At 41.8% G+C, this 27,635-nt stretch overlaps 1 protein-coding gene across 4 annotated transcripts in view; it reads right to left on the bottom strand.

Annotated features, from left to right (window-relative positions):
• ca16b (carbonic anhydrase XVI b) overlaps positions 1-27,635 on the bottom strand; it is a 57,559-nt gene that overhangs the window by 25,824 nt on the left and 4,100 nt on the right. For all 4 annotated transcript variants that reach the window (XM_077014290.1, XM_077014291.1, XM_077014292.1 and 1 more), the window contains exons 2-4: positions 22,089-22,172; positions 4,836-5,015; positions 2,260-2,408 (exon numbers count right to left, since the gene is read on the bottom strand). In XM_077014290.1, coding sequence (XP_076870405.1) covers positions 2,260-2,408; positions 4,836-5,015; positions 22,089-22,172 — 413 coding nt within the window. The remainder of the gene's footprint in view (positions 1-2,259; positions 2,409-4,835; positions 5,016-22,088; positions 22,173-27,635) is intronic.

Genomic DNA, 27,635 nt, shown 5'->3' with positions numbered 1-27,635 from the left:
GTGCAAAGCGGCCTGCTCACTTTAGTTCACAACAGGCAAACGCCTCATTCCTTTCCTTAAGCCCATATTTAATGGGCTTTGGCATGCAGTGTTCAGGCACGACAGCGACAAACTCCACTGACGTCACTTCTGTCGGCGACTCAGATTGAATGATAAGTGGGCACGGTGCCAGTGGTAAGCTGAAACCACACGGGAGTAATTGAGTCACTGCAGTTCCCCTGTGTTCAGTGCAGATATTGTTCTCCAATAATCTCAGTTATGCTATTAAGTTGATCTCTCTAACGAGGCCAGAGAGAGATGTCCACCAGAAACTAAGGTCGGGTGGAAGGCCAAAACTTTGTCCAGCCCTTCTCCAGGCAGAGTAAGTCCACTCCAAAGCCCCATGGCCTTTCTTTGTGAACTCTTAAAAATGTCACTTAAATATGGCACGACCATAAAATGACCTCTGGCCACATTTCAGCCTCAAGTTAATTAATATAGCTGCTGTCATACAGTACACATTAAAAATATGAAAAAGCTAGAATGATGTTGATTTTATGCAACAAAATATCTATATGCCAGTATAATTAAAGAGGATATAATAAATAAAATTCTAAAATAAATATTTTTGTAACTCAAATTTCTCTATCAATGTTGAGAATTTTGAAGTTGTTTTTGCCTGAGTGTATTTTGTCAATTAAATAAAATAGTGGTCTACCGCTGAAACCCAGAGCATGTCTGGCAGTGCACTGCTACACAGGACCACAGAGCACCCGGGCCAGAGCAACACTCCCCTCCAAACTGAGTAATTATGACCAGACACTGGAAGAAACCTTCTAGAAGGAATTAATCCTCTAATACAGAAGAAAGTACAGAGTCAAAGACTTGCTAATGAAAACCAATCGGTCTCCCTCAAAATTCCTTTAAACCACAGGCTTTAATGGTGTCCATTTGTTCTATGTATTATCATTCAGACACAAACATATTAGCCAGTTTTCACAAGCTTTAAATCACATTAGCCAATTTGCTTACCCCCAAACGCTTATTTACTTAGTTAGCATAGACCCAAGGATTGATAAACAATTGCACCTACATGTTTCCCCAATAGATGTGAATACAATAGGATGAAGAACACAAAAGCCCACAACATACATACCTAAACATATGTACAGCTAACATAGCCAAAATGTACTAAGGTGCGAATGAGTGAGGATACATGTATGCTACAAATGTGTGGGATGCTTTCTGCTTTTGTAATTATGTAAAAATGCTAAGTGCTCTTGGATTTCTAGACTTTCAGATAATTGGCCATGCAGTGGTATAGTGTATAGTGATTAGCTCTGGTGCTGTCATGTCTCATCTGTACAAATGAAAGTACTAATTCTTTTTACCTTTCTTATAATCAGCCTTGCCACCTACAGGCTATTCATAAAAATAATGTTGGAGCCTGTTTTCAAGGCGGCACTGAAAAGCATTTCAAGCCTAATAGCATATTTCATAATCATAATGGCTTCATGTGTTTTGAACAGGTACAAAATGATGATGGGACTCACGATTATAATTGAAAAGAGGAAATATGCTGGATTTAGAAAGTGAGAGATAAAGGTATGACAGATATAGAAATGTCACACTGCCTTGAAATGGGTTAAATTAAATGGTAAAAAATGTTTGTGCATAAATGCACATTATGCTAAGGAAGTGACATTCTATATGTAGATGTAATCCATCTAATTTAAACAACAGCTAAAGGGCAAAAGAGATCCACAATTAGCACCATTATGATTTCTCTTTGTAATTCAGCAGATTACTTAAGACGCAATACATCAGTAGAAGACAACCTCGCTTCCCCTGAAATCGCCAGTTAAATTAACTCCTACACAGCTCAATTGAGCCTTCTCTGGGCAAGAGCAGACTCGTATGAACTCTGCTGGAGCTCACTTAAGACTGACGAAGACAATTTAACACTGGTGGGTTTATAGTGAGGGTACATGCTTGAGCACATCTAATTTCTTGAATTAACATAGTTGGATTGGAGCCAAGGAGGTTGAGAATGGAATAACGGCTATTAGGGGGCTAAGAAAGCTTGACACCTATAGCCCTTTAACAAAACTCAGCGAGCGTCTTGTTGATCAATAAGACATATTGAACTGCACAGGAGAAAGGAGTTATTCAGCTTGTTGAATGCCAGTTTAAGCAATGGCAATTAGTCCTTGCCGGAGTTATTCCTTTCCAGAGCTGGGGCGAAAGTGAACAGCATTACCTCAGCATTGTTTGCATTACCTCAACTGGAAACTTCTTGCCATTGACGCTGTGCTCCGAGCCGGCTGATTCATCGGCGTGGCCCCAGTGAAACTCCACCTTCTCTGCCTTGAACCGCCCAGGTAGTGCTGCCCCTCTCACAAAGTAGTCGTTCTTCAGAAGAATGGAGACTGGGAAGGAAAGGGACGTCCGGGGCAGAGGGAGGGGACGAGAGGAAGGAAAGAAGGAAGACGTACAATTCATCGCTGCTGCAAAGTTCAATAACTGACCACTTCCGCCATTTTGGAGACCTCCACACAGACCTACAGACAGGGTGGGGAGCAGGCAACAGGAACAATGTGTAATTCTTACCGCACTGCCTTCACATCTGTGGTGTGAGTGTCTCACACGAGGTGCTTCAGGCAGGACTAGGACAGCAGCAAATTAAGATGAAAAATCCTCTCACACACAGGCAAATGAGAGTTTTGTCTGTGTGCGATTTCCTAATTAGTCCCACGTAAAATGTTTGAAAGAATGAACATGACTGAGAGATCTCGGCGTGCACCCTGGACCGCAAGGCACGGCGAAAGCAAAGCATCGAAAGGAGTTCCACGCGCTCTCTGATGACTTCATCACCTCGAGCGTAGCCTGTCACATTTAGCTACATTAAGAGTGGTCTCTCTCCTCTTTAATGCATGAAATGACATATTAATTTGGATATGCCACAATTTCAAATAGCCTGTAAAAATCCATCTATCTCTTTTTTTGGGAGACAAGATAATAAGGCAACTAAACCACAGCTTAGACTTAGTCTTCCAGCTTCGGCCTGAGCCAACATTTTAATTACTCTTTATGCCCTACAGTAAATGCATTCTGTCAAACTGAGCTCCAGTTTGCGTTATATTTATATTAAACATTTCAGATAGTTAATAATTACTTCACAGAAATCTGGACAGAGTAGAAACAGGGTTAGATGAGGAGAATAGTAAATGGCTTAAGTGTTCATTTCTAAGGGAATCAGTAAAAACGAACAGCTACAAACAGTTAAACCTAAGCAGTTGTATACACTTGCTTTTATAATTTTTTTTAAAAGTGAACCAAGATCATTGCACTGATTGCCTAGATTGTTTTGTAATTTTCCCATTATTATCACGTTATACTGTACCTATTCAGCTTATTTAATCAGGCCTCGTGCTTTCTGCAGGACCTCCAAAGCCTGAAGGCGAAGCTTGTCAAGTCTGTGACAGGTTTCAAGTAGGCGGGCTGTTTTCTATCACCCCATCCACATCTGATAACAGCCCAGCGTGTCAAGACACTCGCGTGCGAGCGCCTTGGCCGGACGCGTCCTCGGTGCGCCTCAAGACAGCGGCTGGGACGGACGGCAGGGAAGCACTTGAGCTAGCCGGCGGCCACTCAAGCCTTGGCCAGCAGATCCGGCGTTTAAATCCCGAGGCGCGCGAGAGGCACAGAGCGTGAATAAACAAACCCGGGCGATAGCGGCATTTGAGGAGGCGCGGCGGCTAGTGCTCAGAGGGAGCCAAAAGCAAGGATGAAATGAGGGCCTGTGGTGATTTTTACATCTGCACATACACATGTGTGTGTGTGTGTGTGTGTGTGTGTGTGAGAGTGCTGGGGGCTGAGGGGTGGCTTGTTGATGGATAAAGATGCTGTGTACATACAAAAGGCTGTTTAGAGTTTACAGGATCTAATATGGTGGTTTGTACACTCAAGCAGAACCCATGCTGTCGCCCTGTTTAGAGTTTAGGGTGTTTAGAGGATCCAATATGGTGATCTGTACACTGAAACAGATCCCATGCTGTCGCCCTGTTTAGAGTGGGCACAGCGTGCTGATGGGTTTGCTACATGCATCCCGGATCACAAATAACAGCACTGTGCCGTACACTGCGGCTGTGGCCAGAAACACAGTTTGGTGATTTCATCCACACTCAACAACACCCTCAATCCCAGCAGCTCCTCTCAGGGCAAAGAAAGCACAAACGTGCTGCATGTATTTCAAGTAAATACCTTTTTTATATGAGTGTTCTGTAACTCATTTTCATACATACGTAGTTGAAGTTACTTATTCGTATCTGGTTGATTATTTTGTCTGTGATGTAGGAAGCCAGTTGTCAAGCATTATCACAAATGCTGTCCCTGCAGCATTACACTGGACCCTGCGAAATCTTCAATCCGAAGCCAATACATGGTGAAGCCAAGGCCAAGATCAATGGGGACGTGTCCGAGTTTGCCAAAGCGTGTTTGATATATGTTTGTGCTTGTTCTTTATCTGCTGTATGGGGGGAGTGGCAGTTAGCCAGCACATTCAAACATAGACATGATGAAATTGTGTGTCATGATGAAATAGTGCAGGAAAAAGACTTTGTATCACTCACACAGGCTATTACATTATTACTAATCATTTAAAAAATGGTCATAAAGCAAAGGACATAAAACCTAAGTATTATTGCTCGTTTGCAATTGTAATTAGCCACGTGATCAGCGTAACACAGAGATAGCAATGCCTGTCTTGCATTATTCATTCAATATTTATTACTGTGACTTCCTGAACCGCACAGTGAAATTCTGGTGTGAATATTATAAGGTATTTACTGCCAAACCTGTTTTGCCTGTGTTTTTCATAGATGTTTTGTTAGATGACTTGACCTCAAAGCCATCCAGGGCAAGTTCTTGGCACTCTTGAGAGATCCGAGCTTGTTCATCTGGGATGTCCACAGGTGACTGGTTCTTCTCGCCACACTCAGGGTATGCCGATGCCCAACTCGACGGACCATGAGCCCCTGTGAGCAGATACAGAACCAGAAAACAGCAGATTAAAATTCTCACCTCATGGAACTTTTGCAAAAATTGCATTTTTGCCACCTTCACATCAATAAGCTTAAACCAAAGCTTATTTATCTTACTTTTAATACTTTTATTTGCAGTCAATATATCATATCAACATTATCGACTGCGCTATACTGATCAGACACAAACAAATACTGATACAAACAAATAGATCGAAGTCTCCTCCCTCCATTGCATCTGTGTGTGTGTGTGTGTGTTCATCTCTGCTTGTTTGTCTGTGTGTGTGCGTACATCCGCCTGTGTTTGTAACTCGTTTCACCTGTTCTTTGTCTCGTCAGCATTATATGTCACAAGTGTATGCTGTTAGCGTTTGTGTATTTAAGTGTGCGCCTGTGTCGTGTCCTTTGTTCGGCGATGGTTGATTCTAGTTCCCATTTGTCCCTGTGTTCTGTATTCCCTGTTTTAGATTAACGTAAATCTGACATAAATCTAAAAAAAAATTGACCTCTTGTCTCAGCATCCTGCTTCAAGTTACAGACAAGCCTCAAGAATCAAAAGGCCAGTTCAGAGTTCACGTAAATAGCACTTAAAACCTATATAAAATAAAAAATAAAGTAAAATAAAATAAACATGTTTTTGAAAAATCTGCTGAGTCCCAGGACCAAATGGTTCTTAACTGACCAATCTCACAACTTCTCATCACTGGCAGTACATTCAGTTTTGACAGCCAACTGTTTTAGGAGAAATTACCTTTTTATGAAGAATCATTCCACAATACTTGAGATGAAAAATTGCATTGTCTAAATATTGAAGGTTCAGTGGCATAAATATCATATCCCTAAACACATCTAACTCCTTCTGTCAACACAACATCCAATTTTTCACTGCCCCCTCAGTGAAAGCTGAAGACAGAAAGTCCACATCAGCTCTATGAATAAGTGGAGCGCAGAGTCAACACCAGCTAATTCGGGCCCTGGTTTCTCCTCCCAGTGATGTGGCTGAGCTAACATTTGATATTCATCCGCATCGGAGGCACCCGGATACGGAGAACTGTGAGAGCAGGAGCCCAGCAAACACCAGACGCTGATGAATGATTTCATTAATGTTGGCAGCAGGCATATCACTGTTCGTGTTGAAATGAAGCATGTGGATGCTTAGGGTCTTTATACATTCAACCGCTTCCCTGAGACTGTGTTAAGAAACAGTTGAGGAGGAGAGAGTTAAACGGCTCTGGGTTAAATGGCTTTGGTAAAATTAGCGAAATGCTTAAGTAAGTCGTTAATAAATGACTTACAAATAGGCAAGGACACATAATTTAAAAACATTTGCATGCTTTAAGGTAGCAGCAGATTTGGACAAGGCATTTCTGGCACACGTAGTTCCATGTCTGTCCCAGCCCACCCAGTTCATACTAAACACCACTATTTTAATACTACACTACTTTCATTATAAGCACAATAATACAACAATAATGCAACAATGCTCAACTTTGAATCTGTTTACCCCTGACTTTTACCAAGATTTTTCATAACATTTTAAAAACATTTTTAAAAAAGGAAAACCTTTCCTTTTATTAATGCATAGCATTTTGCTCGAAGGAACACACACCCAGTGCAAAATAAACAGCTAATCTACAGAAAGCAATGCTACATCAGAAGTCACATTTGTTTATCCATTGCCACCCTTGGCCTCGGCTGAGGTTAACAGATCCTACCGCTTACGTTATTGTAAATCTGAAGGGGCAGAAAAGAACGACCCAAGTTAATCACTCCTATTTTAGGACTAGCCCTCCCTTCTATTTTCAGCTAAACTTACCAGCTTTACCATGGCAACTGCACACTCTCGGCTAAACAACCAGGAACAAAATCTAACTATCCACTCTAATTTCATCATCATTACCACACACTTCGCACTGCTCCGCAGGGCAGGAGAGGCAATGGTCCCCTTAGATTAGCCCCACATGAGCAGGGTTGCCATCACAACGCTATGACAGAAACAGACCTGTGAAGATACATTGGGTAACAAAGACACTCTCGTCTATATGCATATTCAGCTTGAAACGAATGTTAAATATTAGAACTTCTACACAGGCACTAATTACATGTGTAATTGCCATTAGTGTATTAATGTCACTGCATTTATGAGTTTTATAATATATGTGGAATCTTGACATCAACGTTTCAAAGCATTTATTCTATAATGCATGTAATTCTACTGTACTTTCTCCCTTGTATTAGCATTAATGGTATTAAACTCAGGACCGAGTTCCGTTCCACCTAATTAGCTTGATGATATTGTATGACATCCGGGTGATCTCTTAAGATCTCTGAGCGATTAAAATCCAATACCTCCATCTCTAGGCCGCGAACATAATGCCGTTGGGGAAGAATAGGAGCTCTCTTTTCCTTCTGACAGATTAAGGTCAGATCACTTTCCAATGGGAGAGAATAAAGTCATGATTCTCTTTTGTGAAAGAAAGCTCACTCCTCTTACCCAATTAATGACAGGACAAGTAGGTCATTTCAAAGTTCTAGGCCCACAGCTTCAGTGCGAAAGTCTCCTCAGAGTTGTACTAATTGACACCATCTTTCCACAGAATGAGAGGAAGTACTGCTAATTTCATACAACAACTGAACTGCAACTGGTAAAACACACTCGATCAAATATTAAACATAGAAGTTGCCCAATGGTTCATTCTGATTCAACAATTTTTTGGGGGGTAAAAGCACAATTTTGGTACCCTGGTTAGCTGCCATTTATTCATTTGTATTTCATTTTGTGCTCTATTCATTTTCAATGTTTTGAACAGTTTCCCTCTATGAGGTGTTCTACAAAATGAAAAAATCAGGTTGTATTTACTGGATCCAGAAACAGGTAGGAGAGGATAGAGCCAACATGCATAATAATAATTTAAAAAATAAAAGTCTTTCCTGTTGAGTTTGAGACTACGCCATGTATTGTAAATTAATACTTCAACCCTCACTTTTAACAGTGGTTTGCCATAAAACGATAACAAGAACAAGTTTTGGAAACCAAACGCATGTGCACACTTTTGAACCTACGCCGGCCTGGCACAGAGACGCATGTCTTCAGAGACGCACGTGTCCGTTTACAGTGGCCACGTTCAGATCCCGGTTGGGTCCTCAGCCTTCCCCGTCAACCCTCAGGGCTCTTTGCTAATGTGAGTCTTGTATGGATGTCGGGCTACGCTTTACCACCTCCCATCAATTTCTGCCCAGATCAGCTTCCTCCATTTTGATTTGTAGTGTGTAAAAGCAGAGTGGACACAGGCTGGCCGCCTGGGGGGGGTGTCTGTGGCTCCACACGCAGCCGCTTGTACTGTCCCCCCCCTCCCCAATCCCCCCCTCACCCCGATTCACTTCCAAGTCGCCAGGCCCAATCACACAGCACACTGTGGGGTTCCTGTACTACTGCTGAAAACTTAAAACACCTGAGTGAAATTGTGTCAAACTCACAGTATGAGGCTGACTCCCTGACTTAGTCATTTACTTTGTGTAAGCAATTTCCTTCTCATTTAGTAATTTGGTGCAGACACACGGGTAGCCATCACATATGATCACCATTTTGTTATGAGACCTAGCTCTATAGACAATTTTTTTTCTACAAAAATAAATGTACTTTTGAATTTGAACCCAAATAAACAGTCCTGTCTCCACTGACATCTGCTATGACTACCCCTGCTGACAAAACTATTAAGCAAATGTATGATCATTCGACCAAAAAATAAAAAAATCACCGGTAGAGATGTGTGTGTACTGCATAAATGGAACCTTGTTGAATTTAAATGCCCTCAGCACAGAAAACCACCTCACAGTTCATCTCAAGAACTGCGCAGATGAAGCCACTGTAATGCTCAGAATTATCAAGTGCTTTTTAACAAACAAATCAGAGCGTGATGATGTCAGAGTTCTCTCCAAATCCTGCTCCCTGGAATGCACAGTTATCAAGTGTCCCTCCACTTAACACCTGCGTTATTATGACCGCTGACTGCTCACAGTTTCATATCTACTTAAGTGGCATTACCGCCATACACAAAAGCAGTCACCGGGAGACCTTTCCTTCATAGCAGGGAATGTTAAGAACGGTGATTGCAAGAATGCGCTTCAGTCTGTCACGGCCATACCTATTTCATGCCATGGAGCAGGGGTGTGGCACTACCATCACTCGGAGAGCATATGAAACACCCAAACCCTATTTTATAATGTAGCTGGGAAGCTATACGAGCAAAAATCCTAAATGACGCTTACAAACGGCTCACGGCGCCAAATGTCTTTGACGAAAACTGAATCTTAGAAAGTTGACATTTTTGTTGAAGGTGGCAAGCATCTGTGTGTTTGCCAAACTTTGTATCAAATAACAGAGGTCACAGCAGAAAAAAAGGGCTGAGAATAGCAGGCAGTGTGGAATCGGGTAAAATTAAAAAGCTCTCCCATTTTCAGCTGTGCCGCATTTGCCTAATGACCGCAAACTCCCTCCTGTTGATATAAAGGCACTGCGGGCTCCGTCCCTCCCTGCCTCTACACAAATCTTCATTGGTCTGTTTAATCTTCTGCTGTCTGGGACTAAACGATTGGCTCTTGCTGCGTCTGCGCCATTGACGCTGGAACCGCATCAGTTCCGCCAGCCTGACACGTCCTCCTTCTCTTTTATATGACAGCGTGATTGCCGACACCCCCCCCCCCCCCCCCCCCCCCCCAACCCGTTTGGGCTGCACATCTTGTAGGTGGCGTGCTCTCCCAGGCTCTGAGGCACTTTGGTGCTGTGCTGGTCTGAAGGAAGAAACATGTCGCTCTCTGATCCGCTGTCATGACGGCTCGCGCAAGCCCAACTGCATGACAAGGCCGCAAGACATCCGGCTAAATTGAGAGTGAAAAGAAGTAGCGATTGTAGTGACACACTCATAGGCAGGTTGTTATTAGCGAAACGCTGCAGTCCTTTTCAAACATATTTGCAAAGTCCCAGTCTCCACCAGTCCCCAGTAAAGTCTCTCTGCCCAGTCCACAGTACAGTCTCTCTGTCCAGTCCCTGGTACAGTCTCTCTGTCCAGTCCCTAGTACAGTCTCTCTGTTCAGTCCCCGGTACAGCCTCTCTGCCCAGTCCCCAGTACAGTCTCTCTGTCCAGTCCCCAGTACGGTCTCTCTGTCCAGTCCCAAGTACAGTCTCTCTGTCCAGTCCCCAGTACAGTCTCTCTGTCCAGTCCCCAGTACAGTCTCTCTGTCCAGTCCCCGGTACAGTCTCTCTGTCCAGTCCCCGGTACAGCCTCTCTGCCCAGTCCCCAGTACAGTCTCTCTGTCCAATCCCCAGTACGGTCTCTCTGTCCAGTCCCAAGTACAGTCTCTCTGTTCAGTCCCCAGTACAGTCTCTCTGCCCAGTCCCCAGTACAGTCTCTCTGTCCAGTCCCCGGTACAGTCTCTCTGTCCAGTCCCCGGTACAGTCTCTCTGTCCAGTCCCCAGTACGGTCTCTCTGTCCAGTCCCAAGTACAGTCTCCAGTCCCCAGTACAGTCTCTCTGTCCAGTCCCCAGTACAGTCTCTCTGCCAGTACAGTCTCTCTGTCCAGTCCCCGGTACAGTCTCTCTGTCCAGTCCCCAGTACAGTCTCATTCTGAGTCCCCAGTGCAGCTGTGTTTGTACAGCCGGTTCTCTCTGTCCACTCCGTTCTCTCTATGAGCACTGAGAACAAACCCCAAATCAAGAGACCAGAGTCAGTGGCAGTCAGAGAAGCTCTCTGTGGATGCATAAGCTGTCAGCCGTGTATATACACACACCTAAAACAAAAAATTATTTCACCATTCCACTTAGAATAGCTCACTATTTCTTTAAGGGTCTGTTTACAGGGTGTGCGTGCACTGCTATGATGTTATCCGATTATGTGATAAATAGCTTGGATTCATCTTCCTCTTTCAGGAAGCCTGTAAAACCTCAGCACAACTACATGAGGATATAGTCAAGTTATATTTCACATTTACTTTCCCCTAAAAGCCGAGGGAGATCTATCAAGAGACAGAGGTTCCATTGTAACATGTATGCTTGGTGGGTAATCTGATCCCAAACCTTCATCTAATTTCAGAGACAGAATACACTTTTTGTGCATGAAAATGGCTTCAGGGTTCTGCCTAAAACAAGATCTCTTCAGTCTGGCACTATACATTAGAAAGCTGAATGATAACATTTCTGTTAAATTCAAGGAATGCAGACCAACTGAATTCATTATGGCCTGAACCTCTAAACCCACCACTTTCTTTCCCACAGCATTGATACAGACGGAATCCATTTAAAAATATTTAAGTGCATCACCTTGAATGAAATATAGATATCAAATGTCTCAAAAACCTTTCATTCAATTTTTCATTGATATACAGACTACATTACAGTGTGAAGAGTACTACTATGTTGAAAATATGTTGTTATAAGTCTTTTTCTTATCTAAAAGTAACTTGAGAGCTTGGTAACATGTGCTTGGATTTACCAGTGAATTGTATATTAAATGCAGTGTCACAAACCTTATATTTTAAAAGATCTTATTTTTGCAAATTACTGACTACACCATTAATTAGGATTATTCAGCTCAGCAATATATTCTGATTTCTTTATTCTACTCCTTTAAAAAAAATTTTCTTTCTTTCTTACTTTTCCTCAACTGTTTTCTAAGCGAATGTCATAAAACAAAAGGAAATTGCTTACATAAGTAAGACCACATCTACAGTTTATTTTTGCCTAATAATTGTATATAAATTTACTGATCTACGCATTGCGATACCTTTAACAAATCTATTCAAAGTCTGTCTATAATGACATAATACAATGACATTTTAAATAGGATCATTTGAATCTTTAAGAGTTAAGAGCTGTTAAGAGTTAAGAGCTGTTAAGGGTAATCTTCATGCTCCTCCCCTGAAGTCTTTGCCCCTGGTGATTATTTGCCCCATAGTTTGCCCCACTCTTGTCTGTCCTTTTTTTGTTCTTTTTTTTAAAAGAACTGCCCTTAGAACTACAAGACCAGATCCTATGATCCTAATGTCTGTAAAACCGAACAAGCTCCACTGTGCAAGATTTAATCAAATAGATATCTTTGTACTGTTGCATTTTGTTGTATTTGCAGTCTGAATTTTGCCCAGCAAGCATTTCTTGAGCACAAGATAAAATGCATACGCCACAGAGGCGAGGAAAGTGGCTTTGTTTCTCTTCTTATTACTTTTCCATTCTCTTTTCACCAGGTCCCAAAACACTCGTCTCTGTCACGTCCTGCCAAGTCATATCATTCTCACTGCATTTTAATTAGCATTCAGAGCAATCTCACCAAACAATTTGAAAGCAGTGAATTATATCTGTCTTAGAATAGCAGGCTAATTAACAGAAACACTAATTGGATTAATTCTGTGTGATTTGAAGCCTGCGCAGACACAGGAGCAGACAGACAATAATGAGAATGAGAGAAACTTTTGTAATAAATGTCCTTGTATTGTCCTATATTTGTGATACTGGACTATCACTGCCTAGACTGGATATTATGTCTTTTATTTTCTACGTTAAGAAATTTTAATTGCATACCCTTAATTTTATTGTAGATAAGTCACACATTAATTGATCTGGTAAAAACTCAGTATATACTTAAACCACTGATTATTGTGTTACATCCGGAAGCCCCCAAAACATGAGGCTTTGAACATGATCAAATAAAAATTAATATTAGATATACTATTCACAGAATTAACAATTGTTCCTAAATGTAGCGCAAAATCCAACTCTGGGGGGGAGCCCATGGAATATTACCCATAAACCCCTTTTTATTGTGCATGTGCTTTAGGTAGAGGCAGCGGTGGCCATGTTGTTTAGCGTGACAGGCACCACTCTCTACTGCATTCCCTTAAGTCCAGGGGCCACATGTTTGTCTCAGTCCGCCACCTTTGTTACCGTGCTGCAATCCCATTAACCTTGGGGATAAATAAGCCCGCCGCTGTTGCCAAGGGGATGCTGACAGTGTGGAGATTGCCTTGTCATGTCCGCTTTGTCCCTCGAGGAAAGTGGCCGCATCGCACGTTCCCTGGCAGGCCTCACACATTCTGGCAGCGCGCACTCTCACCAGTCGTGTTCAATCCGCGCCGCGACGGTCCGCGGCCCGGGCACGAACGACAGGAAACAAACACGGCGAGCCGACGTGATTGATAGTGACAGCGGAGCGGATCGGGCCTCCGGATTGGAGCGCTCCGGTTATTGCCACTTTTCCCGGGTCATTGATAGCTTCTAAGGAACGAGAGAGGTAAAGACCAGTCTGAATATGGCTCGTCTAAATAAGACGCAGAAATTACTGGCCGGCAGTTATTCCCACTAAGAATCACAATAAGAGCATAAGAATCAGTTTGGGCCTCACTGTGATGGTACTATGGCAGTGTGACGATTAACTACCAGACGCTCATAAGACAAAAACAGGCAGTTTCATGTAGAATACATGTTTACACTCTGGAGGATCATGGGGCTCCAACAAATACAGATTTTGGTCTTTCGAGGAAATTACAGCAGCTATAGCTACATAGAATTTCATTACCCACTCACATTTAGCCAAGCCATTAGCACCTAGTGGGCTTAATGATGTAGCAGTAAGACATCCCAGGGAAGCAGTCAAAACACAGAGCTGATAAAATTTCCTTTTATAGCCCGTGAATAGATGAATACCAACTTTAAAATGCAAACTTTGTGCATATAAGGAAGCATTATACTTATAAGAACAAATGACTGCGGTATAAAATTGTTGCATGTGAACAACATTTTTCTATGCATGACAATTGGACTATTCAGGACTACAGGACTATGCTAAATTCATGAAGAAAGAATAAAACAGGACAGGGTACATGAGAATGCATTCTAACCACCAGAAAAAGATGTCAGTGTCAGTAATTGATTACACAGAATTGGTACAAGTGTAAACTAAATTAATAATCAATAAATCCACTTATTCACATTTAGACCCACTGAGGTGTACATATGAACGCTAACGTGTGTAAAATCCTACAAGCTCTCAGAGGAAGCTGAACAGCCTTGTTGTCATTTACATCCAAGGAGTAAAATGTTAGCCTATAGCTCCAGCTCAATAGTGTCCCTAATAAATTCTGTGTCCTCGTCTTTCTCAACATATTGTGACCTTAAATGACCCTGACACCCCCCCATTCCACAACTCTCAAGTTCTTCCACTCCGTCATTAATCACTCTTATGTCTGAACCGCTGTCCGATCTTACATTCAGAAAGCCTTGAAGCTCATTGTGAGACTTCCTTATTGGCTCGGTCACATGAAAAAGATGAGCAATCAGCTTAGGAGCGCAAAGGTACAATCTGCTTCCTAGCACTTTGGGCCGCTTCAAAGGCAGAAAGCCCTGAATAGGTGGGGAAGTATACCACTGACTTCATGAAAGGTTGGGTAATGGCAGGGCTCTTCAGTTCTTACACTGGACCGCCAGAATGACCCCAGCCTAAACGCACGCCAACCATGTCTTTAGAATACGATTTTAAAATATACAGCAAATAAGTACTTGCTATGAAGAGCTTCAGCATTTAAGGAGCAGTCACATTTGTCTGTCACCTAAAATAGAGCTGGCACAGATTTATAGCAAGATAAAATCCCAAACTCTGGAATGCCTATTACATGAAAGAAACCTTACATTACTTTGACTACCTACGAGTCTATCAATAAAATTATATAATCTTAATAAAACATCATTGGCCTAATTTGGGTTTTGACACTGGGCAATGTGATGGAAAAAATGGTTGATTAACTGATTTCTCTTCAGATTACATTCGCCTGAAAACGAATTTGAGGCAAATAAAAACAAAAGAAAGGATGTAGAACACCCTAGTACCTAGCAGCTAAAGGCATGTCAATCACTACATGATAAAAAGAGAAAAAAGTATATATATATATATATATATATACTGTATACACACACACACACACACACACACAGACTGTCTAGTCCTTCCATACATACACTGATTAGCCGCAGCATTAAAACTACTGACAGGTGACAAGTGAAAATAACATTGATTATCTTGTTACTGTGGCACCTGCCAAGGAGCGGGATATACTAGGAAGCAAGCAAACACTCAGCTCGTGCAGTTGTGTTGGAAGCAGGAACCATCAGGGAGCGTAAGGATCTGAGTGACAAGGCCCAACTTGTGATAGACAGAAGACTGGGCCAGAACATCTCCAACATGGCAGGTCTTGTGGGGCGTTCCCAGCATGCAGTGGTTTGTACCTAACAAAAGTGGCCCAATGAAGGACCGCCTGTGAACTGGCACCCGCTCACTGGGATGATGTCTATGATGGAAAGGAGGCAAAACACCACAGCTTGGCTCGCTGTGTATGGAGCTTCATAGCTGTAACCTGATGAGAGTGCCAATGATGATCCGGGTGTACCAGTGAAAGCAGCTGAAATGTGCACACGAGCAACAGAACTGGACCACGGAAATGAACTAGACCAATGAAAGAATCACATGTGCTTGTGCGTCACTTACCTGGGGCAAAGCTGGCACTAGGATACATTATGGGGAATAAGAAAGCCAGCAGAGGCAGTGTGTTGCTTTGGGCAATGTTCTGTTGGGAAACCTTAGGCACGGGGATTCATTTGGATGACATGTATCGCCGACTTAAACATTCTTGTCGAGCAAGAACACCTGTTCATGGCGATGGTATTTCTTAATGACAGAGGCCTCTTTCGGCGGGATCATTTTGCTCATATTTCAAGAATAGTTTGAAGAACATGACAAAGAGGTCAACGTGTTGACTTAGCCTCCAAACCGCCAAGATCTCAATTCAATCAGGCACCTTTGGAAAACAGGGATGTGCTGGAAAAACAAACCTGATCCCCGTAGGTCTTACCTCACAACTTACAGGATATAAACAATCTGCTGCTAATGTCTTTTTGCCAGATACCACAGGACACCTTTAGAGGTCTTATGAAGTTCATGGTTTGACAGGACAGAGCAGATTTGGCTACATGAAACAGATTTACACAATATTATTCAATGTCAAATCATAGGCAATTTATCTAGATAGAAAGTGTTACACGGAAGTACTATATCAAATAAACAAACACGTCTACAATAAAACATTAATGTAAACAACAATTAATACAATACAAATAAGCAAGATGTTTTTGTTTGTTTTTCAACTGAAATTTCAGATATACATAGATATTAGATATTTCTGCCTGCCACATCACCAATGGTTCTTCTGAAAATAAAAACAAAAACCCAACAAAATAACCCCCAACAGAAAAAAAAAAGAATTTCAGCATGATTTTGGCTTCATACGCACTGAAACATAAATAAGATCATTTAGAGACTAGGCAGAATACAGTCCCTTCCTAAGCATCTCCAAAACTGTGTAATCAATTGGACAGGGGAGAAGATCTAAGAGCAGCCAAAGGCAAAATAAAAACCCCAGAAACATTTTCCACGGTCCCACTTATTTGTTTAGAAATAGCTTTAAATAGCTTTCAACACGATCCTGTAAGTAAAAAATACAGAGGAAAGCCTTTTGCAGTTACCTAAAGCTAGTATCTATACTCAAAGCTGAATACAAACACCTGTTATTTGATCTGAATGGTCCTGTTTTACATAATCCCAAACCCAGTACTGCTGCGTGCCATTTGTAGACTCAAACATCGCAAATAAGGAAACGATAAATCAATGGCTATTTATGTCTAATTAGCTGGCCCAACACAGTTCCAGACCAAACACATTTCTCTTCCTGTGTTATCTACTTCCATTTCATGGCACTTTGTTAGTGAGAAGGGGATTTCCTGTTCTGGTGCTCACTGATCTAAGAAGAAGGGTTGTTTTGCTCCCTGTAGGACTTTATTTGCAAGGCTGGAAATAAAAAGACTTTGGCCAGCTGTGCCAAGATACCCATGGGAGAATTAGATTCACTCTCAGAAGCAAACTGATACCAAAACCCTGGGAGAAGGTGTGTGTGTACGATGATTAAGGTGATACATTCATCACTTACATACCGAGATGTAGTATTTCTAATTTGTTTTCCATTGATTTAAATGTAAAGTGATATTGCAATCCCAAATACAAATAAGCATGACTGTTGATTGGCACCTTTTAATTTTAATTATATTATTTTGATAGTATACACATTACTATAGGAGACAATTGTTGTTAGCTGCCTCAAGGTTTTTTTCTTTTGTTCTTGTTATTTTGTGTGAGCTATTTTGATGCAATTGTTTTTGTACTGTAATTGAACGAACAAAGTAATAACAACTTAAATGCTTCAAATTATGCTTCTTTGGGTTAATGAATTTTTTAAAATCTTAAGCTATAGACAGAGAAATGGCAGAGATGGATAGATGGCAGAGATGGATAGAGAAGTGTAACCCCCCCCCCCCCCCCCCCCCCCCCCCCCCCCCCACGCCCTGTTCAGCTTTCTAGCAAATCAAATTTCCTGGCTGGGCCACTATGGAATTCCCAGTATACTCCAGAACATTCCAGAATGCGGGAATAAATTACAATCCAAGTGTGAGCAAAACAAATTGAGTTTGAGGGCAATAACTATGGACTGCTCATCTGATATATAGGCCATATAGTCTTTAGTCAGCACTTCCTTCCCATCTCCTGACCTGACCCCTCTAGGGCCTAGCAGTCTTTGGATCCACCTTCTGTTGAGGTAAACAAATTTAGGCCATACCTCCACGGGTGCTGTGATCAGATTACCATCTCATTTTACAATGTGGATGTGCTGTAGTATAATAACTCAGCAGACAATGCACAAAGTAATTTATGTTTTATAAAAACATTTCTGTTTAATAGGTCAGTTTTTTATGCATATTGTATGCTAGCTTGATAGGTCTAGCATATAGATCCATGTTCCACAGTCCAACCCACCATTAACTCCACATCCTTTTCCTCCCAGACACAATCACAGGCTCCACGTCCAGACTATGCTATGGGTGGGGTTGGAAACTTTTACCAAACAAAACCTCTCCTCACTGAAAGCCACGTTTTTCAAAACATTCAAATGCTTAACAGACCTGGCCAGCAAGCATTGCTGACTTTAATTGCAGGTTTTTAAATGTTACTTCATGAATGCTAATATGTTTAATCAGAGCCACAGACAGAGATTGCCATTGTGGTTTAAGAACAGTAAATGCAAAGTAGGTATGTTGACATCATTTATGTGGTACTAATGTTCGAGCAGCTGTGACAGAGGCCTGTTCAGTTTGGCTGGGTGGGGCAGGGCTGCATTAAAGATGGTTGGGGTTTGGCCATCACTAATGAGACTCTAAATAACCTCACACGCACACAAACGTGAGAATGGCTCAGATTGTGTTTTCCTGCTCCTCCCACTGAAACGTCCACAAAACACAACAGATTTGCAGCATCATATTCAGAGCATTTGTGCCATCAGCAGGTACCACCCACTCTATCTACACACTTACTTAAAGGAAGTAAAGTAATAATCCATCGGATGATTAAATTACTCATGCAAATTCTATCATTATCAACCTTAACCTTTTCATTCATGATTACCTTTTTATAATTAACAACTAGCGACCCTTTTGTAGACCAGACATCTGCATTCAATCTCCCATCACCATCCACCAATATATAATATCTGAGCTCAATCCATAAGTGCCTAACTCTTTGGGGTTTTTATTGAATCTGTGGTTCCAGGAAGGGTACATGTTTTGTCATAAAGAGCAAGAGGATGATGTAGGGGTTTGATGCCTCTCACAAATTGGTTCTTGCCTGAGCAATTCATCATTGCAAATTATAAGAGGGTCTCTCTGCATAACCAACTTGGCTGGCCATCTTGACCAATCAATCAAAAAGGTTGCCAAGGACACTGAAAAATCAGCCAATTTGGGAGAACAATGCTGATCTGATCTTAATAAGCCCTAACAAGGTGTTCCCGCTCAACCATGTACTTCACGTATCTGAGAACACCAACATAATCTCACCATAGACATCAATTCAGAGAGCAGAGCACATTTTATGGAATTATTCCCCCTATGGTATTAGGCCGTTACTAAACCTGACTTGGAAGTCACCTTGATACATTTTTTACTGTAGCTATATCCTTGCAAATGACAGCATAGCAAAGCTTTTAAAATAACGTCATACTGCAATTACAGAGTGCTGTCAGACACCAACAGTTTGTTTTTAAATCAAAGTGAAATCTGCTGAAGTACACAGAGAGAGAAGAAAGAGGAAGAGGAAGAAGAAAACGAGAAAATGAGGTAGACTATGAGAGAAAAATATGCATAATGATGCATGGGCAAACTCTCCGGGGCGGACACCCTGCAGCGTGCAATATTATTTGTCCCCTTTAAGAAATCCTGGCTAACTTAATTGCTGGTTTATGACTGTAGTCAATTGGGGGATTCGTAGCCCCTCTTCCTAGTATATGCCCTCTTTTTCTGCTTGTCTACATTTAAATTATGCAAATAACTTTTTTTTTACATTATTTAGATGTGGCTGACTTACCACTATTCTCAGCGCTGTTGTTCACATGTGATTATCATTTAAAAAACAAAAGTATTGTTCTCAAATTGGTTGACGGAGTCATAGTTAAGATGAGATATTGGACAGCGCTCCAACAGAGACCAAGCCATCTCAATTTGAGTTAAAATCAAAGTACACATTATAGGCACAGAAGGAGAGAATGATAAAAAAAGGAGGAGCTCGGAGACTACGGGGGGTCCAGGAACATGTGTACGTGTTTTGTGTGTGGTGAACAAGAGTGAGAAAGAGAGATGAGAAATAACAGGAATTTAGAGAATAGCATTCCCTCCTGGCGACGTTATCAGTCTCAGTCACGGCTCAAACACAACTACCTCAGAGCCAAGGCTGTGATTTCAAAACGTCACCCACTGATATCCAGCACAGGACACTACTGATCACACCATCTGAACATGCTCCGCACTGAAAGGTTACATATCATGTTAATTATGATATAATGTCAATAATGACTGGAATATTGACAATAATGACAGTCTCCAAAAGAGTCACATGTGTGAATGCATAAAGAGAACCACTGTTGCCACTCATGGTCTGTTTGAAATGTATCTAAATATTGCCACCAAAAAAGCCCATATTTTTTTTTGGAATTAGCCTGAAAAGCAAATGTAATAAACCTGATTACAGGTAATTGACTGATCCCGCCTTTGCTAATCATTTGTAGTCGAGAGTTTGCGCGTGCACTTGTTTATAGCTCGCAGAGGTCTGCATTTGATTACTTCGTCCTCGCCTTGTTTTCCTTTGCTGTACTGATGCCAGAGCAATGGATCTGGAGCACAGAGCAGAGGAGCCCACAAAATCCCTCTGGCAAAGAAATGATTGCGTGAGCACGAAAGGTACAAGCACCTTCTGGCTCCTCTTGAACACACACACACACACACACACACACACACACACACACACACACACACACACACACACACACACACACACACACACACATGGGCGCGCATGTGCGCACACAAAAAAGACTTGCCAATTAAGATGCCTCAAATGTCAGAGGATTTGAGAGGTGCATTAAGGCCTTTACTAAGAGAGATATTGGACAGCGTCTTTTAAAAAAACTAGGTAGAGTCTATTCACATTGTTTGCTGGTATGAGCAGACACCAAATATCATTTAAAAAGCTTGCAATTTCTCTGCTTTAGCACTCTGACCATTAACAGAATTCCAGCCTATCTGCTAGATACATACTATGCATTATGCGTTTTAAAGATCTCACTTTGCTGAATACGTGTTAAAGATACACGTTGGTGCAATCAGCCATGAGAATCACTCATAACCAGCTCTGGTTTAAAACCTGCTTTAGCAGTGTTTGAATATGCCCCAGTTGTAGGCCCCATTTACAATTTACAATATCACAGCAATAACCACGAATACTTCTCTAAAGACATAGAATTCATAAAGTTCATAGAATATATATATGATATATGTTGTTTTGATGCAGATGGGTGTAGTAAGTATATACAGTATATTCACCGACAACTGAAACAGAAAATAACAATATGGAACTACAGTAAGATATTCTGAGGCTAATTATCTAAAAACTGCCATTTTCTCAGGGAAGGCTATATAATCCCAAACTCTCTCAGGATTGCTTAGAAGTCATTACACATAAAAGGCTCGGGGAAAAACGCTTAGTTGAGAAAAAAAAAAAACTACATACACTCACACTGATCATTACATTGTTAGAAATGACATTTGAAAAGTGGCTTATTGCCTTTCCAAAGTTAGCAGACTCATGGAGGAAGACCCTCGGGACTTAGCACTGTTCTACATGGTAAACACACTTAGGAGGCTGCCAGGAACGACCCAAAGCAGGGAAACACAGCACTAAAAGAATGTTCTCTGCCAGAGGTCTGCTGGGACCCGTGAGCATAAATGCCCGTCGTTTGTCGGAAGTCCCTCGGAGAGACGACATCAATCAGCAGCCCAGCTAAAGAGCGAAACCAGCAACGAACTGTCATTGGCAATAAACGATGACGTACAGCTGACACGGGTGCCAGAGAGGCAGTAAAGAAGTGGAGAGTTGTGTAGGGAAGAAGGCCGACTTAACTGGCAGAATGCAAGAGGGCTTTGGGGAAAATATGCATTTCTGCTAAGGGGCTGATTGATTCCAGTCGCCCTGCGCTGTTGACTGAACCGTTTTTATAGTGCTCAAAATCTCTGTGAAAAAAAGTCCAGAAATCTCTAGCACATGCTGTACTTTATTGTACAAAATACTGCTCGCTGGTATTGGTCTGTGTCTACAGATTCAGAATATTACAGCATATGCTTTATAGAAAGTTCAGAAATGCACCTAAATGAGCATCTGTAGAAATAATGCAGCAATACGTAAAAAAACTAATCAAAACGTAATCACTAATTACTTCTAAAGACAGGAAATCGCTTTCCCTCAGACAGAAGACAATGAGAATAAGAATATAAGTGCACACAGAGGGAAACGGAATATGAAAAAGGGAAGTGAGCAACTAGAATGACCCCATCCTGAAAAAAAACACCCTTTCATAATAGACCGACGGTCTACTCACCAGAATAAGCCCAGTAGGGTTCCCGAGCCGCCCTCCTCTCCCTCTGATTGGCCGCATTTCCATGTTTCGCTCCCATAGGTGCAGCTGGTACAGACCAAAACAAAGAGACAGAAGGTGGCTTTAGAGGACTGGAAAGAGTCCACAAAAAGCTTAAACTGTTCCTTAAAGGGGCTGCATTTACCACGACAATGACCACTCACATTCAGTATTAGGAAGCAATATTTCTTATAACATATGCTGGTGATTTGTTGTTGTTATTATTGCGACACTTTCAGTGCTACAGTGTTATTCTGGAACCTTCAGCATGTAACACTGTATGTGACATACAGCATTCGTGGATGGTAACTGTAACATTTTGAGGTATGCAAATACATTGATTGCTTATAATTCAGCCATCTAGTTCAGTGCTTACTCATTTAAAGGTGTTGTCTATTTCTAATAATTGACTGAAATCCTTATTATTCCATTGTTTGTTCTGGAGTGGTAGGCTGAGAGAGAGAGAGAGAGAGAGAGAGAGAGAGAGTCTCTCTCTGCGAATAACTGCTGCTGTACTAATAAGTATCTTTTTCAGAACTCATGGTAGTGTGAGCGCTTACAATCCAAAAAAAATCTTTTTCTTCAAGGAATACAACACTTCAGAATTTCTCACATTTTATGGGTAAAATGCACCTTTTTTTTTGCACAATGACAAAACTGTAAATGGTCCATTTGTGAAATTGGAAAGTTTTGTTGCTCTACATCATTACAGTATCATCAACTTCACCTCACTGGAGATAATTCTGTTCTTTTATAATATTCCATTACTCCATTATTCCGTGTCTCTGTCATTTGTGGAGTGTCATTATTACGGCACCCAGGGCTTCTTCTGCTTCAAAAGCCAAGTGTTCCCAGACCCAGCGCAACACCGCGCAGTGTGTGAGACAAATTGTAGCGGAGCAAAGCATGAGTCTGGAGTGAATGAAGGAGGGAGGGAGAGAGAGAGAGAGAAAGAGAGGAAGAAAGGAATAATCCAAACTAGTGAAGTGTGCACACCTCTCTGCGTGCCATAGAGAGGTTTGTGCTGGACTCCGCTGCATCAGCACAGCCCTCCGGTCATATTAATATTGAAACAGCAGCCCAGTCTCATCCAGATCTGCACTTTAGATCGTGTGTGGCGTAATCTGGCCGGCTATTCTCTCACCGCCTCTGTAGCTGTGCTGTTCAGTGGGCGTCAAGGCCCCTCTACACCTGTGCGAAAACCCCTGCCAGAGAAAGACATCTTAAAAACCAGGGAGACTTCTCATGCCTGTGTATGTGCCACTTTGCAGTCTGTTAAAGAGCTTCTGTTTCCCCTACAGAGTGACAGGCACATCTGAGAGAAACTACAAAACAACAGCTGATAGGCGCACAAAGCAGAAAGCCCTGTGTGGAATTAGCGCCTAGCTACAGTGTCGAATTGGCTCTTCCCATTCTCAGTTGTGTCCAGCTGGATTTCTATAAACACTCTAGGTGTTAGTTCAACACTGGAGCCTTTGGGGCGCAATGCTACAGCGCCAGCTTCTAAGTGAATGATGTCTGAATCCCGAATTAATGGCGGCAAACAAGGCGGCCCTATAGGAGCTTATGGCTGCGTAAATGTGGTGGTCATGTGACCACGGCTCCAGTGTGACTGCTCCCTCCCCTTGAGATGAACTTGGGTTCTTCTTCTGTGAGCAAGAATGGGACTCTTGTATTTATATCTCACTTCAAAGCGCCCTCCTCCACCTTAGCAGTGACTCATTCTCAGGGGAAGGTGCTGCGTTCGCACAAACACGTTTTCCTACCCTCCGCTCTGTTCTTACTGCAGCTTGCATCATTACATTGGAGATTAATTAGAAGCTGAGTTAAGTCAATTCACTCTATCCCAGCAATTAAGGACACCCTTATTGGTTTGACAACAATTAGGCCTGCTCTCATTGGCTGGCAGGCTGTCCCGCTTCATTTGCTGTTTAATCCCCTGATGGACAGCAATGCGGATCACACAGGCAACTGCACTGAAACAGTAAACAATTGCTTCTTTCTATTAACACACTCATGAACTATTCAAAGGTTATGTAAACGGAATGGCAGGTGGTTATTGTTTTTCTCATTACTTTTTATGAAGGGTAAACAGTCTAGTGACCTCAAACAATATTATATTGCGCCGGTAAGGAGGCAGATTGAAGCCCGTTCTGTCCCATGGGCCTCGTGAGAGTAGGCAGAAGTCAGCAGCTTTTACAGGCGTGCGTGTGTGTGTGTGTGTGTGTGTGTGTGTGGGGGGGGGGGGGGGGGGGGTCATGGGTGTGAGAGTGACAGAAGGGTTGAGAGAGTGCACAGCGGTGCACGAGACAAGATGCAGGACGGATATGCTTACAGCTTTGAAACGATGGGCACAGCAGCAAGGCGCCCATATACTGTACAAGCCTATATCAACCTCGCCCAGCTGGACACAAGATTAAAGGAGTCCCACTGACATCAACATCACAGCCTCCGTCGTGAGGCACCAACCTGGGGAAGGATGCAGCACGCTTATATGACTCTAACATCCACTTGGTCACCTCTGTTCCTATAGATAGGAGGTACCTTTAGGTAGTGGAAAGCCATTTTGCATCATGTAAACTTCCATCAAGTTGTATAATGCAACAAATGCCACACAGAACAATGCGTTCTGTTTATGCCGTGGGCTAGCATGAACACTTTTTAGCAAAGAACAGACCTAAGATACATATTCCCATGTGTATTGCAACTCATGCATATTTCCATTAATCAAAATACACAACAAGACTTTAAGCAGAGATTCTCAAGTCCTTTGATTCTGACTACAGGAGAGCATGGTTGCTAACCTAGCAGATAAACAAGCCACAGTCCCTGTAGGAAGTCTGAAAATAAGCTTCAGTCTAACATGGGACCACACATCCCCTGTTGGGCAAATAAGTGGTTGACAGAGAGGTTTAAAGATGATAATGATCCCTGGTCATACTAGTCTTTTGAAACACACAGCCAAGAACACAAACGTTCGCATTGCACACAAAGAAAGGAAGAGTGCCTATATCTGCAGGTGCACCAGTTATTACAGGTAAGCGTCTCTCATATTTGAGCCAGCCTCCTTTTGAAAAAATATGATAATGAAGAAAAAAAAATCCTTCTCCTTTTCCATGTTTATCAAACGCTCTAAATCTGCTCGACAAACAGGCGGGAGAGCGGTACAGCAGACGTTTACCCACTGCAGAGGCCGCTTTCAAAGGCCAGCGGCCGCACCGATGGCCCCACGAGCCGGAAAGGTCACACAGCCCCGCAGCCGTGGTCCTGAGGGCCAGCCAACCCATCATCAATACCTGACATGGATTATTCTAGAGCCCTGCTGTGCATACAGGCACCAACCTTGCGGACGACCTACTGGGTCGGTGTCCCCGACTAGGTGTCGACAATCCTTTAACAAACCATCTGACATGTGAACGACTTTTCTCTGCGTGTGTGTCAACAATGGGGAGTAATCTGCTTTCGCTACACTGGCTTTGTGCTTGGTGAGGGGGGGGGGGGGGGGGGGGTATAAAGGCGAGCAGCTTTCAGCTTACGTGTAGCCAGGCTTCCACTCCCCACATTGGCTCTTTAATCTCTTTTTGCGGCTGGTGTTTACATCTGTGAGATGACCTGGAGGGAAATTCTGCTCCCCCAAACAAAGGCGCTAGATCAAAGACAGGAAGCAATGAAGTCACGTATGTAAAAAAAAACCGCTTAAAATAGTTACAGTTTAGGGAAGAGACGTGATCTCAACTAATCCTTGATCAGAGTGCATCGCCCTGTTTTTACTGTTTTAATAGTTTTTATCCAGCCCTCCAAAAAAGCACATGACATTCAAAATGGACTCAGTAAGGAGAGGTTAAGCAAAGTAACACCAGTTGGCAAAGAATGAAGAAGGGAATGAGGAAAGTGAGGAAGTGTAGCTATGACGTCATCTGGCCTGGCAGGAACGGATGCTTCTCTCCATCAGTGTCTGATTGACAGTCTCTCTGTAGTGTGACTGTTCAGACTGAAAAGTGACCCAATATAGGAAGAGCTAATGTTTCCAAACAGGATGTTGTTTAACAGCAGGAGAATGGCAGATCACAAGATCACAAGACAAGGCATGAGTATAATACATAATAAATATATATGGATTTTTTTAATGGTTAGTATGGTTGAGAGTGACTTATGTTCACACACTGCAAATGTGTCTGTATGGAATTAAGTGTAATACTGAAAAGAATTTTAAAAAGTCTCAGCAACAATATTAAAGTCAAAGACAAGGAACATGGCAATATAGACAGGACCTCCTTCGCATTATAAGTCGGTAGGGTGGAGTCAACGTACGGGGGCCCACATTGTGTGCATAAACCACCAACATCCTGACTTTATCCTGTATTTATGAAACTAGCTATGGCCTATTGTCTCATTGTTTGGTAAGACGTCGTCCTATTTTAAACGACACTACAGTAGGACGTCCTGCGAGAGAAAGTCATTAAAAGAAAGGGCCGCTTTTCAACTGGTCCTGTCTGACACAGCTTAGAGCTAATGCCGTATTTCTGAAGTGATAATTGCTTCAGATCATTGCGAACCATCTTAAGATGAAATACCAGCAAAGACATTGAGAAAACAGGAATACCAAAAAACTGCCCAATGCATAGAATGAAAGGCCAGTAATTAAGGCCTCTTGGATCTGAAACTGCCATGGCTAACATACGAAACATTAAATGGTTAAACGGTCCACTGATTATATCAAGGGCTTAAGTAAATCCATTAGCAGGATTAATCATATGTTATAGGTTTGAAGAAAGGGCAAACACATTTTCCCCTTTAATTACCAAGCAATTGAGCAAGTGTGTAACGGTCTTTGAAAGGGCAAATATAATCACAGAATTGCAAAAGGTTCTATTAAACAACTTCTAAAGAAGTTTCTAATTTAAAAGTATTTATTAATGCGTTGTGTGAATATAATGGATTAGTAAACCTAATTAGAAAGTACATCACTGTGTTATTTTAAGAATAATTGCTAATGTGTGTATTTTTGTTATTGCTGTTTCTAGTTCAAGATTTGACCTCAAAACTGTGAGTAGATAATTAATTTTGAGACTTTATCAAGAAACCGTGTCGTGGATCAGCCTCTGACCATTACCAACACTTAGTGAACATCACTCAGATCTGCATAATATAATTAACTCTCAAAACATGAATTACTGTATAATATTTTATTTTAAATTGGCCCTAGTGAACCATAATCCAATATTTTAACACATATTTGGGCTAACTGTCTATAATGCATATAATATAAAAAATATAAACCTTTAGGTCTTACACCTATATATTATAATACACAGGTCAAAGGTTATAGGCTGCAAATTCTCTATGGGACAGGACTTGGAATGCTAGCAGCAATGTGTATAATACATAAACAAAGCAAGTCTCAAAAGGTCACAAATGTTGCCTGGAGGTGTAATATAAAAAAATGATAAATTATTTACATTTTTAAAATTAATTTAAAAAGCCTTAAGCACTTCTACTATACAAAATCTG

This window comes from Brachyhypopomus gauderio, chromosome 8 (genome assembly GCF_052324685.1).
Source record: "Brachyhypopomus gauderio isolate BG-103 chromosome 8, BGAUD_0.2, whole genome shotgun sequence".
NCBI classification, from domain to species: Eukaryota; Metazoa; Chordata; class Actinopteri; order Gymnotiformes; family Hypopomidae; genus Brachyhypopomus; species Brachyhypopomus gauderio.
This window is presented reverse-complemented; position numbering and strand designations above follow the sequence as displayed.